The sequence below is a fragment of the Falco cherrug genome, chromosome 1 (assembly GCF_023634085.1).
Source record: "Falco cherrug isolate bFalChe1 chromosome 1, bFalChe1.pri, whole genome shotgun sequence".
Classification (NCBI taxonomy): domain Eukaryota; kingdom Metazoa; phylum Chordata; class Aves; order Falconiformes; family Falconidae; genus Falco; species Falco cherrug.
In genome coordinates this window covers 47,721,909-47,736,313 of record NC_073697.1, presented here as the reverse complement: position 1 = coordinate 47,736,313, position 14,405 = coordinate 47,721,909, and the positions used below count along the sequence as shown (strand labels likewise).

The following is a 14,405-nucleotide window of genomic DNA, read 5'->3' as shown; positions in this document are numbered from 1 at the left end:
AAAGTAATTTAGCCAATATATATCTGAATGCTGTAATCCTTTGAGAGGACCAAAATAACATGCTGTTTTTTAACCGAGGAAGGAATAAAAAATCAATTGCGAATGTAGATGTAGAATGGAAAGCTCAACAGAAAATACATCTGACTAAAATAAACTCATCAAGCTGGGAATTACATATTTTTGTTGGATTTTGATTAGGTTTTGTTTTCATTGATAATTCTGCTCCTCTTTGATACAATGACTTTCCCTATGGATTAGAGCATCCTTTTTGCAAAGCTTGAATGCTTCATGAGAAAGCTGTGTTTGTGAGGCTGTAACAGAGACATTGAGCCCATCAATTCTGAGTCTCCTTGCCAAAGTGAAGTCTGTCATTGTTTCTCAATGGCTCTGTATACAGGAGCTAATGGTGCAGGCAAGAATCTACACTGTCTCCACCTGAAACAACAGACTAAAAGTAGAACAACTTTTAATAGAAGTATTTTCAGAACCAAGAAAACAGATTTCTAACCTTTGCTAAAACACTGGACTAAGGGATGCATCAGGATCACCAGTCAGGATGGATTATAGTGGCAAAAAAATCAAATTATGGAGGTAGGAGGAAAGAAATCAGCAGTCTCTTTTTTCAACATGTATTGTTTTAATCTAGTGTTCCTACTGAGATTGTTTTTTTCCTGCCATGCCTATGCTCCCTACTTTTCCAGCACAATGTTTTCTGAAGAGTTTAGCTAAAAAACCAGTGATCCAACAACCATCCAGATGCTGGGGAAATGTGTCAAGTACCTGAAATTCTAAAATAGATGATGAATTGATGGAGTGCTACATCCCTGTGTGGCAGGTCCAGTGCCAAAGAAAGGTGTCAGCTTTGGACACCCAGGAAAAAGACAGTCAGTCTGAATTTATCACACCCAAAGTGACTTCAGTGCAGATAAGATTCAGTGCTTTCTTTTTCTTTTAAGTTTGATAACTGTATTTCAGAATTTAATATTTAATGATTTAATGCTTGGGCGGTGGTGGTGGTGGGACAAGGAGGTTGTAGGCATGTAGGGGTCGGTGTCTTCTCCCAGATAACAAGTGACAGCACGAGAGAAAACTGCCTCAAGTTGTGCCAGGGAAGGTTTAGGTTAGATATTAGGAAAAATTTATTCACTGAAAGGATTATCGAGCATTGAAAAAGGCTGCCCAGGGAAGTGGTGGAGTCACCATCCCTGGAGGTGTTCAAAAGATGTGTAAATGTCACCCTTAGAGACATGGTTTAGTGGTGGACTTGGCAGTCCTGGATTAGCAGTTGGACTCAACGATCCTAAAGGTATTTTCCAACCTAAATAATTCTATGATTCTATGGAAAACATTTTTAAAAATAGAAATTTCCATTTATACAATCAACTAGTTCTCATTAATTGTGTTGCAGGTTTGCCAAAATTATTTATGCATCTTAGGTGTACATTTTTGCATGCATTTTCCATAATCAAGATAATACAATCTTTTTTCTGAGGGTCTGCATAAGACATGATGCACTAACTGACTACAGTTTCTGCAAAGTATTTGTTTCTGTCTTTAATCTTTGAATTTTTGTGTTATGCTACAAGTGTAGCTACATATATATCTGTTAAATATTTTTTAAAAATATGTATTTTTATTAGATTGCTTTGGAATGAAAGCAGAATCTGTCTTTGTCTTTCCACTGCCTCATACCATTGAAGGCTTCAATTCTGTCTCAGCCAGAAACCATGTGGAGTAGAGAGAGTGAGATGGATTGACACTGGGATATATAAATTAATCAATTACAGTAATGTTATAAAACCAGAATCATAGAATCATAAGACAGGTGAGGTTGGACAGGACCACTGGAGACTATCTAGCCCAACCCCTCCCTGCTCAAAGCAGGGTCCACTAGAGCGTTTTTTTTTGGGGACCAGCAGGTCAAGAGAGGTGATGCTTGCACTCTGCTCATGATGCCTGACACTGGTGACACTTTTCCTGACACAGCCCAGGATGCTGTTGGCCTTCCTAAGTACAAAGGCTCACTGCTGGTTCATGTTCAACTTTTTTTTTTTTTTTTTTTTTTCTTTCCACCAGAATTCACAGGTCGTTTTCTGCAAAGCTGCTTTCCAGACTGTAAACTCTGTGAGAACCTGATAGGCCATTTCTCCAGAGCTGAGGTTTCTCTGAATCGCAGAGCAGCCCTCTGATGTATCAACAACTCCTCTCAGTTTTGGATTGTATGCCATCTTGCTGAGGTTGCGCTCAGTCCTGTTATCTAGGTCATTAATGGAAGTGTTGAGCAGTATTGGCCACTGGGGTACTCGGTGAGTGCCTGCCCTCCAGCTGGTCTTTGTGCCTTTCGTCAAAACCCTTTGAACCTGGCAGTTCAGCCAGTTTTCAGTCCACCTCACTGTCCACTTATCTAGCTTGTACTTCATCAGCTTGTCTATGAGGCTTTTAAGAGAGATTGTTTTGAAAGCCTTGCTGAAGTCAAGGTAAACAACATCTGCTGCTCTCCCTTCATCCACTGAGCTAGTTGCTTCATTGCGAAAGGCTATTGTTGGTTAAGCGTGATTTCCCCTTTGTAAATCCATGCTGACTACCCCAGATCATCTTTTGACTTTAATGTGTTTGCAAATGTTTTCCAGGATTATTTGCTCCATCACCTTCCCAGGAATTGAGGAGAAGCTGATTGGCCTGTAGTTTTCTGTATCCTCTTCCTGGAAGAAAGGAGTGACACTTGCTTTCTTCCAGCACTCAGGAACCTGCCCTGGTCATCACAGCCTTTCAAACATAATTGAAACTGGGATGTTGACTTCATCTGTCCTTTTGTCCATTGGAGCCTCTGGAAATGAATTTTGGATTATGGTGTTGTTTTTTTAACCAATGCTAGTGTTTTCCTGTTAATCATCTACTAGAATAGCCTGACTTTTTTTTTCCCCCTGCCTTACTCAGAAACAATGAAGAGAAGTATTAATAGTTAACTTTCACATCCAGCTTTTTCATCATGTTCTTTCAAGTATATTCCTTCTTGTCTGTTTGAGCATAATTGTTCAGAGAGAGCATTTGTTTCTTTACAACTTCTAATAAGATGTGGATGCCCTTTTCTAGTGGTAAAGGATAACAGTCACATCTCAGATTGGATCTGTGAAGGTTTTGCAGAAAAATACTTGAAATAAATACAGAAAAGCAAAACCACAGGCTGTATCGTGTAGTCCAAGGTAGTAATAATCATTGACCAAAGTTACATCAGTCTTCCACTTTCGATACATAAAATTGTCACCTAATTTGTAACTCAAGCACATGAAAGCTTTCCATTTGGAAGACTTTTCTGAGATTGTCTCCTTATTTCTCCATCCTTTGAAATATATAAAGTAAATTTATCTCATAAAATTTGATAATCTAAATCTTAGAGAACATCTCCAGGGGAATCTTAGGTCAACCCATTCAACTCATTCTAAGTATGTGTCATATACAGATAGGAATCTCCAGCAGGTAGTTAAATCTGTCTTTGTCTACTGACTATGGAGGGATTCTAGAAAGCTAGTTTACACCAACGGCTAGCCTGAAGACATCTAATTTTAGATGAGTGGAATCTATTAAGCTATTCCAATAGCTTAAAGACGAGCATTACCACTTGCATGTTTCTTGAGTTACTTTGCTGATGATTTATTCAAATTATGAGTTGTTAACTAATTTACAAGTGAAAGTACATTTTGCACTTGTAATTACTTACTAGTGTTTTTCAGAATTATTAGTAACACTTCTAAAATTGCATTAAAAGCAGACTTTCTGCATATGCTGTCAGTGAAATCAAGACAGCAATATAATGATTTATTTTTACCATTCTGGATAGATTTTGAAAAAAAAAATTATTTCACTTTGTTTCAGGATTTTGAAGCAAATGAGTTAAGGAACAATAATCAGTGAGAGTATCTACAAACAACTCTTTAACCTGTGCTGGAGGGTATCCTAAGTACATCTCAATACCAATATAGAGCCCAAGAAGTCCATAGGATGATCTCTACCATTAAAATTATTCAAGTCAGAATTAAAATACTGTGATTTTGTTTTTAAATGTGTAAGATTAGGCACATTCATGTCCAGGTACATAATAAAGGACTTAGTTCTCTGAACTTCTGAGGATCTGCTAGCTTCCTGGCCACTTAAACCGCTTATTATTCATATGAACAAGCAGTGATCCTCCTCAACTTGTTATCGCTAGAAATTGATAATTATCAATAGAAATTTTAGTTTTGTGCACAGGTTAAATAACCACTTATTTCAAAATATGGTTAATAGCATTACAATAAGCATTGCCACAACTGTATTTTTAAATGTTTCTAGAAACTGAAGAATAAAATATTAAAGATGGCAAGTGCTTCTTCTGGGTCAGACTTTGCATTGATACATTGAGAGAAGTGTTCCTAGTTTACCCACGGTGTGAAAATAATATGTATTTTATGTGGTAGTTTCCTATCTCTTTGTGTGTGGTGCTGTGGTGGGCATTCACCTTTAATACATTTAATTGTAGATCTTTAAGTGTAATACTAAGACTAGAAACTATACTGTTCTGTTTTGGAGGTCTTGTTCTTTTGCTTTAAATTTAAATAGCTTTTGCAGTATGATTACATCCCTCTTAAGTTTAATATAACAATTTTGAGTTTAAAATTACATAGAAAATGATCATTCTGATTTGGAAATTATATAGCACTATTTCCATCTCCTGAAGTCACAGCATTATATAATAGTAGTATGTTCATCTAATTCCTTAACCACTTGCAAAGTAATTGTGTGGAATTACGAAAATTGAGCTTGATACACATGACAAGAATTGTCTTGTCATGTGTTATCTCTCTAGATGAAGAGACGTAAAATAACAGAAGGAAGCTATCACATGTCATTTCTCATTCTTTACTGGAGGTGTATGAACTCAGATCTTTAAAGAAAAATCTTTTATTCCTAGTCCTGCATGTTTGTTGATAAACTTAGTTCTCACTTTTAATTTTGACTGATGTGCTGTAGTTAAGAAAGAGCTCCTTCTTTATTTTGGCATGTGTTTAAAGAAAGTGGGAATAGATATTTGAAAAATTTCTAGAGGCTGAAGAAGAATTTGTTGCCTTAGCTGAAGGCAGGGTTCACATGCGTTCTTTTTTTGAAAGTAATGCACCATATCTAAAAAATAAGAATAAAATTATTTTTATTGGGTTATTAATTATGTTCTATTGTGCATCTAGAGATTAGGATTTGGAAAGGTTGCCAGTGAGAAATTGTTCTTACAAGCTTCCAGTTTTCAAGGAAGAGCAAATATTCAAAAGTACCTATAGATACAGAAGTATGAAGATTCTTTTGAAAGGCAAAGTGGTTAATCTTATTTATTATATGGGGAAAACTTATTGGCATTAGTATCACTAATTTTCTTATGCTGCTTCATAAATGTGTTTTCATAAACTTTAAATTACTAAGCATTTTTTTTCTTATTTGTAGAACATTCAAGGTATCTCTAAACATCCAGTTAGAATTACAAGGAAACAGTACATAAAAGGTAAAGTGTGTTTTTACTAACAGGAAAAGGCAATTTTATCTAATTATTTTACTGAGTTGTATTTTAAAGCAGACCAATAGCTCCAGCATTAAAGAATAGAATAGATTATTGATAATTAGTTTTACATTCTCATTTAAACCAATTGCTTTTTGCTGGGCATTCCTGCAAAAAAATTTGCTCTTTCAGCACTGATCTAAATAGTCAAAAACTCAGATTTTTTTTCTTTCCCTCTACTATTTCACTGTTCCTTTTTCCAGATGAAATTACACATCTTAACTCCATTAAATATCCTAGGGACAAATTTGAGTGCATTCTGCTTGTAAGGATTTGCCTGAGATAGATGTTAAAGCTGGGTCATTTTAATCAAACTCACAACTGAACACCAATACTTGGTCAGATGTGTTGTTTTGGTAACAGAAGTGGCTTTAAGGCGGATGATTTAGAGAGAACCAAGGTAAACCGTAGAAAAGTGTGACCCAAGTGATGAAAAGTGAAACCCACAACAGTAGACTCAAATACAAGGGAGACATTTGCCCACATAAGCTCTCCTTCTTGAACACCTACAGCTGTAGTTGGGAAATGCTGCTCATCTGTTGCACTTGCTTCTCAGATAAGGGCAGGCTTGCCTTTTCACAGCTATTCACTCCCTGCATTTGAAATAATACAGATCATAAAACAGGAGTCTGTGGAAGACAATGTAAAACTTCAACAGCAGTTTTATCTACCTGATATTTTATAAGTGTTTTTTTTAAAGTTTTAAATAAAATGCATGAGCAGTGGCTGAGTAGACCTGAGCTGCAATTTGCAACTGTGGCACATAGGTCTTCATGGGAGCAGTCCAATCAGTTTTATCCATGATCTTATAATATGTGCTTCTCAAAAATATATTTCTACGTTTTTAATTCCTGTATCAAGACACATGTTTTTTTCCCCACTTTTATGCTGATCAGATTAATTCTATTGTATTTCAAGCAACCATATCTTTCTATTCCTAGACAAGTGGCGTTCCCAGGATGCACTGAGTTTCTAATACCATGTCAATGTACATTATTGCTTTGTGATATTACAGGGGATTTCTGTCATTAGAATTTGGATGCCTGTATCAACTGTATGTCCTCAATATTGTATTCCCCTACCACCTGTAAGTCAGAATTTGGTTATTACCACAATGCTGTGGTACGTTCAAAGATAAGAAAAAATATTTTTTTAGTTTGTCTCTATAGACCCTCTCTTATCTGAATGCCTTCTTTATTAAATGATCTGTGAATAGTGTTAGTTATTGAAGATATTTGTTAGCTAGTGCTTTGGGAAGAGTTTGGGTTTGAAAGAGGAGGAGAAATGGTACTGCAAGGATGGCAGAGATAAAAATGCTGTACATCACTGATAAAGAAAAATAATTGTGGTTCTGGTAGTTGCTCTACTAGGTTGCTTACATTAAGATTTGTGTGGTTTTAGTTGTGTGTTAGGTATGTCATTTACAACCTCCTATGGTTTTTAACCCAATATTTTTTGGATTGGGGTTTGGGACGTAAATGTCTGTCTCCTTTCTAGGGAAAGAAGAGGAAATAGTAACTATTTCCCCAAGAACATGGTTTGTTTCGAAAAAGGGATATACATTACTAGCAGCAGGTAAGATAGTATGTATTATGGTTCTCATACATATTAATGTTCACAGTTCTGTCCTCTCTTTTTCCCTTCTCCTTTGGATGACGTATTTTACAAGGCTGTCAAATCCTGTAGTATCAATTCATATTGTTATATTATGTATACTCCTTAGTGTGCTTTGGAAATGGGTGATATGTAAGCCTTGTCAGTAGAAACAAAGAGCTAATAAGATTAAGTTGACACTTGAAGATAATGAAGGAATCAGACACCTTGTGATCTGTGGCTGGAATGTAATTCCTTCAGTATAAGCTTTTTTACAGGCATCTGGTTTTTTTGAGCACGAGGAAATGACTGAACAGTCTGGGCTTGCATTTTAATTTGTGATAGTTTAGTTAAAATGCAGGTGTGTGTGTTTATTTTAGAGCAATAGATTTATTTTAACACTGTTTTCTAGATTTTTCCCATATTGAGTTAAGGATCCTTGCTGACTTATCATCTGAACCAGAACTTTTGAAACTGTTCCAAGAACCTGAAACCACTGATATCTTTTCCACACTGGCTTCTCAGTGGTAAATGTTGCTTTTTAAATTTTATATAGTAATTAGACAATATAATAACAATAAATTAAACTGTTGTATTACTGTGTAGTGATAACAAAAGACAGTATTTTGCTACGCTGTCTATTGTTAATGCTGTTTTAACACTGTAGGTTAGAATTCCTTTCTGATATTCTGAGCCTTTTCTTCTCTGCAGTGGTAATTACCATATGTCAAAATGTTGCAATCCAGTTGACCAGTATGAGCTTTGTGACTAAAGCTGGAGCGATAATATATTCTGAACAGTGCATGCTGATAACTTTCTCACTGTATTATTGTTCACCAATTCTTTTTAAAAATATAGAGCAGCAGTTAAATAGGTTATCCACCTGAAAAATTGCAGAGCAACTTTTCTCAGTAAAAGTTAAAGGCATTTTTGAAACCCACTTGGCTATCCAGTAGAGGTACTGGAATCAAATTACATATATACAAGAAACAGGGAGTCCAGAGCTCATGGGATTCCTTTGAACTCATAGAGTTTAGTGCTTCCATCTTCTGATGGATGATGTGATACTTGGTAAAAGTGGTACTTCAGTAATTAAAAACAATATTTCTTATCTCCATTCCCATATTATTATTTACTGATCTCTTTGGTATGCAGATCAAAAGATCAAAGAGGTGGAATGTTAGTTACTTAGCTGTTTGAAGGTATTTTTTTATTCCTCTTTGTACTGTGGTGATGCCTAAAAATCTTTATTGAGACTGGGACTCCCATTGTACTCAAAAGTGCACGAGCATTCAGTAAGTGACAGGATATATGCCAAGAAGATTACAGTTTGAACAGCTAGGACAGAAAAGATTGAATAAAATGCTGTAACACATAAGGAGATTGAATGGAATGATGTCATGTAATGTAAAGCAATTTTCATATTTTCTTTGTTCCTCTCTCTCTTTTAATCTTTTGTATCTGTTTTTTGTCAACAGATTGTTAGCTGAAAATGAAAGCAAAAATAGATATGATGAATTCATCAGTCCTGATCTAGCTCAATTACTATCCTACAGTTTCTAAATTTTTGCAGGCATAGCTTTTGCAGCTGCAGTATTTCCTACTCACTGCAGTATTTGTTAATATACTCTGAAGTAGTATAAAGAAACAATGGAGGTCAAATTGTAATTTTCCTGTTACCAATAACTGAATTGGTGTTTGTGGCATGTGCATTCTGGGAGAACACAACACAAGGTCACAAACATAGGTATGGAAAGATCATCTTTCACTTTAGAGTCTCTTAGAAGATTCTATTGATATTATAGTCAATTCTTAGCTCTAACATGATATCACTAGGACCTTGTGATGGAGTGAAATCCTTAATTTAGTTTGGAGGTATATTGCAAATGTATGCATGAAGATGAGTCAAATTTTGTCTCAACTCTGGGCAAGGCTCCAGAAATACCATTCTATTCAGCAACCTCACAGCTCTTGGCAGCTGTCAACCTCTTACAGTTGCTACACAGTAACTTTAAATTTAATTAAATATTACAGGCAAATGTTTTTGTCAGTCAGAAGTGTCATGTGTGTCTACAAAATCATTACATAATGATTCTGCTGACTCTTAAGCTTTGGGAAAGCTAATGCTTGGAAGTAACTTTCTATTGATTCTATTATATGACTTATTAATTACAGAAATACAAAGAGTATGTTAAATCTCATCTATTCTTGGACATCTGTAATATATCTAAAGAGATTCATTTTGCCTGTTGTTGATGTCCCCTGTGTAATAAGGTCAATTGCATATTAGAAGTGTTGGCTTCTCACCATTAGATACAAAATAGGTCTGGGGTGGCCAGCTTGTATGTAGACATCTGTGTACCTGATCAGTTCCTAGTGAATTCACCTTGGCTTTGGAATTTTGTCCTTAATTTATTTAGCGCCAAAGAGAAGACATAAAATCACAACCTTCACAGATACTTTCCCATTCCAGATACTTATTCATCTCTCATAGTCCACTATTGATAAATAAAATCTTTAGGGCAAACAGTTAGTTCTTTGACCTTATTGTAGTTGGTTACATCCTGTTGGTATTAAAACAAGCTATGAGAAGGAGGAGCAAAATAAACAACAAACCTTTTATCTCCTCTTGGTCTCCTGATTTTCTCTGGGTCTTAATCTAGAATTTGTATAAGTGATACAGCAAATGTACCAAGGATTACCAAATGTTTTATTCTGGTTTAAGGTATTGCACATTGTTGGTATTTGTAAATCTTTTCTAGCACATTTTGTACAATTGGAAAACCATGACAAAAAAGTCTTTGTCTCTAAGAGATCAATAAAGAATTAATTACGTTCTGAAGTTCCCTCCAGAAGAAAAAAAGTAAATTAATGTCAGTGTCTGATAGCATTCCAACTTCTGAATGCATGTCAGTTGTTCTTTTAGCAGGTTTTCTGCATGTAGAAATCCTTAGACTAATGGATATTAAATCATAAATAAAGAATATTATTGGACAAAAATCTGAGCCACACCCCAGAGTCCACCCAAGTTTTATACCAGTTTGTTCACTTTCTTATTTTCTAAGCTTCACGGCTTCTCCACTAAAACATACCTTCATTTCTTAGCTGTCCTTCAGGCTAAAACTTTGTCTGAAATCCAGCCTTTTGAAACAACCTTTACAGGATTTTAATAGCATTTGTCAACATACACATGGTGGGCAGTTTCTGCGAAGAGATTAGCTGTATGAGCTTCTGATTGAATTAAAATACCTTATGTATAAAAGCTTTCCTTTCATAATGTGGTTAGGCACGCTGTACTGTGATTCAGTCTATCTCTGGAACCTTGGAGATGCATCTCTCTTGGAAAACTATTGGATCCATATTTCTATTAAACATCATTCTTATGGAATCTTTACACTGGTCAACAGTGTAGTGTAGTGATACATAAGTACATGTCAACCCAAACTATGTCTATACATATTACAGCAAAAGGCTGAATGGAGGTACTAAATTTCATTCTAAAATTCAGACTCATGCAACACCATACCCAACACAATAAACCTAGCTAAGAGGCAAGACTGAGCTGTAATATTGTACTTCTATGGCTAGTTCACAGAGATGGCTCATTTCAGAAGTGACACAGCCTCCACCAGTCTGGGCTTCCCTGTGCTATGCTGAACTGCTTGCTGTAGAGACTGTAGTTACTGCTTGCTGTAGATAGCTTTTTTAGTATTGTGTGTTCTCTTTGACAGAACTGTCTTGAAATTGCTATTCAATTAAACCTCTCGGAAGCCGGTGTTAACTAGTCACTTAATGTGAGTTTCTGGGTAATGTCATGCTTGGTCTTGTGTTTTATCTTTAAAGTGCTTTTTTCATACAAGAATGAAGTTCATGGAATAAAAGTGGTGACTGTTGGCCACTTTGCAATAGATTTGCAATAGCTTCTATTGGCTGTTCTTGTCAGTGAAAAGTCCAAGCTCATCTCTGCCTTGTGCACCCAATATATTTTCTAGTCTTGGAACACAGTTACCCCAGCTAAAATTAAGATGCCGTAAATAAATTTTAATTTTCACTTGGATATGCTTAGTACTATTTCTACTCTTATTCTATCCTGTTTGTAGTAATGATCATAAGCTGTTAAATAAGCATTATCTTACAGCAAGTACTGTGTTATGACCTATGAATAGTAAGCCTTAAATGACAGGTCGACACGTGTTATTACAAGAACATCAAGAGTGCGTTACATTAATGACCTGCTTGCTACTGAGCACATAGTAAACTTCCAAGGCTTGTCTAAACTTTTGAAAATTTATGATGTAATGGATTCCAGCTACCTGCAAGATCACCTTGTGTTATATTGTCTTGATGTCCATGACAGTTACAGTCCTTTGAAAGCCAAGTCATCATCCCAATGCTGAAGATGATGAGAAGCATTCAAGTGACAACAAATCTCAGAATGACATTGCTCTCACTTCTTTAATTTATCTTTTACACAATAAATGAAAAGTAATTGTATTTAAAAGGCTGTTGATGGGCATATCTTAACATTGCTTTTAAAGACAGAGGCTGAAAAAATAATTTTATGGTCTTCTAGGTAGTCTGCAACTTCCTTCTTAATTAGAGGTGCAGTGACTACAATCTCTTTTGAACTGTTAATTTTTCACCCTTCTCAGTAGGCTGTTATTCCTCTGCCATAGTATATACTGATATTGACCATATTGGGTTAAAATCCAGGAAAAGTATCTTGATTTAGCTAAGGACTTAAGCACACCATAAATACATGATTTCATCTTACGTGACTGATGCCTGCTTTCCTGCCTGAGTGCTTTTTTGAATTGGGATACTACTGCTTCAGAGTTCCTATGACTCAAGCACTAAGCTATACTTAAAATATTTGGGTAAGTCCTTTCCCCTGCTTCTTTAGAATTTGCTCTAGAGAACTGGAGATCCATGGTAGTGATGAGTTCAGCTGCATGCAGCGGACCACAGCGATACCCTCCCTCAAGGATCCCGAGGGCAGCCTAGCTGTACAAATGCAACTATATTATTTATGGCTTTGGAACTAGTTTAGTAATTTTTATCTTGAAGATGATGTCACTGTGTTCCAATGTTTAATACAGACATCTCTGATACCTGCAAATTATATTTACTTCTTACATTTTAGGTTCCTGAACCTGAAATAGAACACAAAACTCAACATTGGGTTGCCAGGCTCCATGTATAGTCCCAAAGTATGCATCTCAAAGGGTGAAAGAGGCTATATGCTAACCGCAGAGCCATCTAGAAGAAGTTAATGAGAAATTCTAATCACAAAAGTTTGCATTCTGAACTCCCCTCATAAAGCTAGAACAGAATGACAAGGACTGTCCAAAGTTCATATCTGAAGATGACTGCTAGATAGGTAGTGTTCTTTGAAAAAAGTGAGCAAGATTCACTTTTTCCAAGTGGCTGGCTTTTATAAAAGAGCTAGGTGCTTGGACACCTCAGTTCAACTTTTTAAATCTTAAAGAGTATCCAACTGTACATCTGCCAGGAAAATATAAAGCAAGATTAGACTTTGTATGTTGCCACTGAGATTCTGTTCAACAAATGCTGTAAACTTGAAATAATTTGATTTGTTTCATTGAGAGAAAACATGGTTTAGGAAAAACATTTTAAGTGTCTTCAAATATGTAAAAGATTATTGCAGAGAGTGAACTAAGCATAATGAATGGGCTTACATTGTTGTAAGAGGTGTTTCAGTTAAATCTTTTGAATACTAAAAGCAGATAAAAATGGAGATGGGTTACCTGTGCAGGCTGTGAGATTTCCATCACTGGAAGGAATGAGACAATTAGACAAGTATTTTCAAGGATAGCTAAGGTGACTTCTCAGGCTCTCACAACCATATTTTTATGACACTATGATTTTATTGCAAATTGCTCAGAGCGTTCAGTTCAAAAAGGGATTTCTTTATTTCAGTCCCATTTGTGGGATTACTTGTTTTTTTACTTAGTGATTGTTTAATTCTGTTTGGTAGTAGTAGTTAAAGGAACAAAAGTCAAAGATTTATCACTCTCACTAAATAGAGTACCCTAAATAAATAGTGAGTATTTTCATGTTTACTTACCTTATGAACACATGAATTATGCCTTTGTTGGTTTTTTGAGGTGGCTTGGCATTTTGTGGGGGTTTTTTTGTTTGGTTGGGGGGGGGGGGGGTGGCATTTTGGGTTTTTTTCGCACAGTAGTCCTGTTTCTGTGTGATCGTGGAGGATGCCAAACCTAATTTCTGGCCTTGTAATTAGAGCATGCTTTAATTGCATGTCACTGAGAGGCAGAGTTGTGGAGGCAAATCCCATCAGGTGAAGAGAGAACTGAGTTGCAGTTCCTCAGCAGCCAGGCAACTGTTCCAGGGTGGTACCTCCTCCACCTTGTACTAAGAAAAAGCCAACAAAAACAAACCTGATAGCCAGAAGCTATTAATGTGAATAATGATGTAATGAGATTACACTTCTTAGGTTGGGTCCTCCAGGAATCACAGAGGAGGTCAGGTGGGCTCACAGTCGGTCTGGGATGAGCATGTGCACAACGTACAGTTTTGAGAGCCTGTTGAACTGTCAGGAGGGAAGAGTTCCCTGAGGTACCTAGAGAATTCAGGAACATCCAGGATAAAGGGGCCACTTAGTGAAGTGAAAGGGCTTGGTTTGGAGTTTTGGATATAGGCATCCGCATTCATTTAATGAATTTTGTCTAGGCCTTACAGTTCTTTATGGAATTGGCATTATAGATTTGTGAGAGATTGTCTTCCTCAGAGACTGTGTAATGGAGAGCTGGTCGAAAATAAATGTAGGGTTACTCCTCTGAGGTGAGCATAATCACAGTGGCAAAGTCACTTAATTTAAGTGGGTAGATTGAGCTTCAGGTGCCTGCTTTTTGTTTCAGTCTGTAGAAAATTATTACTGGGTTATGCTTTTATCTAGTGAGTGATTCGTAAGGCATACATTGGCAAGCACCAACAAAGTATTACAGATACGTTTGCAGCATCTAATCTTCTTGGTTTCTATTTAGATGTTTGTCATAAATGTCGTAGTAGATTTATAAAAAACATTTAGCTCTTTCTAAATTATAACTATGAAATAAGATATTCAAACCTGTAGACTATAGATCCTTATAAAGCAAGAGGTTCAGAGGAAGAGACCCTATAAGCAGACTAGTCAGAAATGGATTGAAGTGAAAATCCAGTGCTTTATATCTAGAAATTTAGGTATGGG

At 36.1% G+C, this 14,405-nt stretch overlaps 1 protein-coding gene across 1 annotated transcript in view; it reads left to right on the top strand.

Annotated features, from left to right (window-relative positions):
* POLN (DNA polymerase nu) overlaps window positions 1-14,405 on the top strand; it is a 106,183-nt gene that overhangs the window by 39,413 nt on the left and 52,365 nt on the right. The window contains exons 15-17 of the mRNA XM_055706019.1: window positions 5,470-5,527; window positions 7,079-7,156; window positions 7,587-7,701. Of these exons, the coding sequence (XP_055561994.1) occupies window positions 5,470-5,527; window positions 7,079-7,156; window positions 7,587-7,701 (251 nt within the window). The remainder of the gene's footprint in view (window positions 1-5,469; window positions 5,528-7,078; window positions 7,157-7,586; window positions 7,702-14,405) is intronic.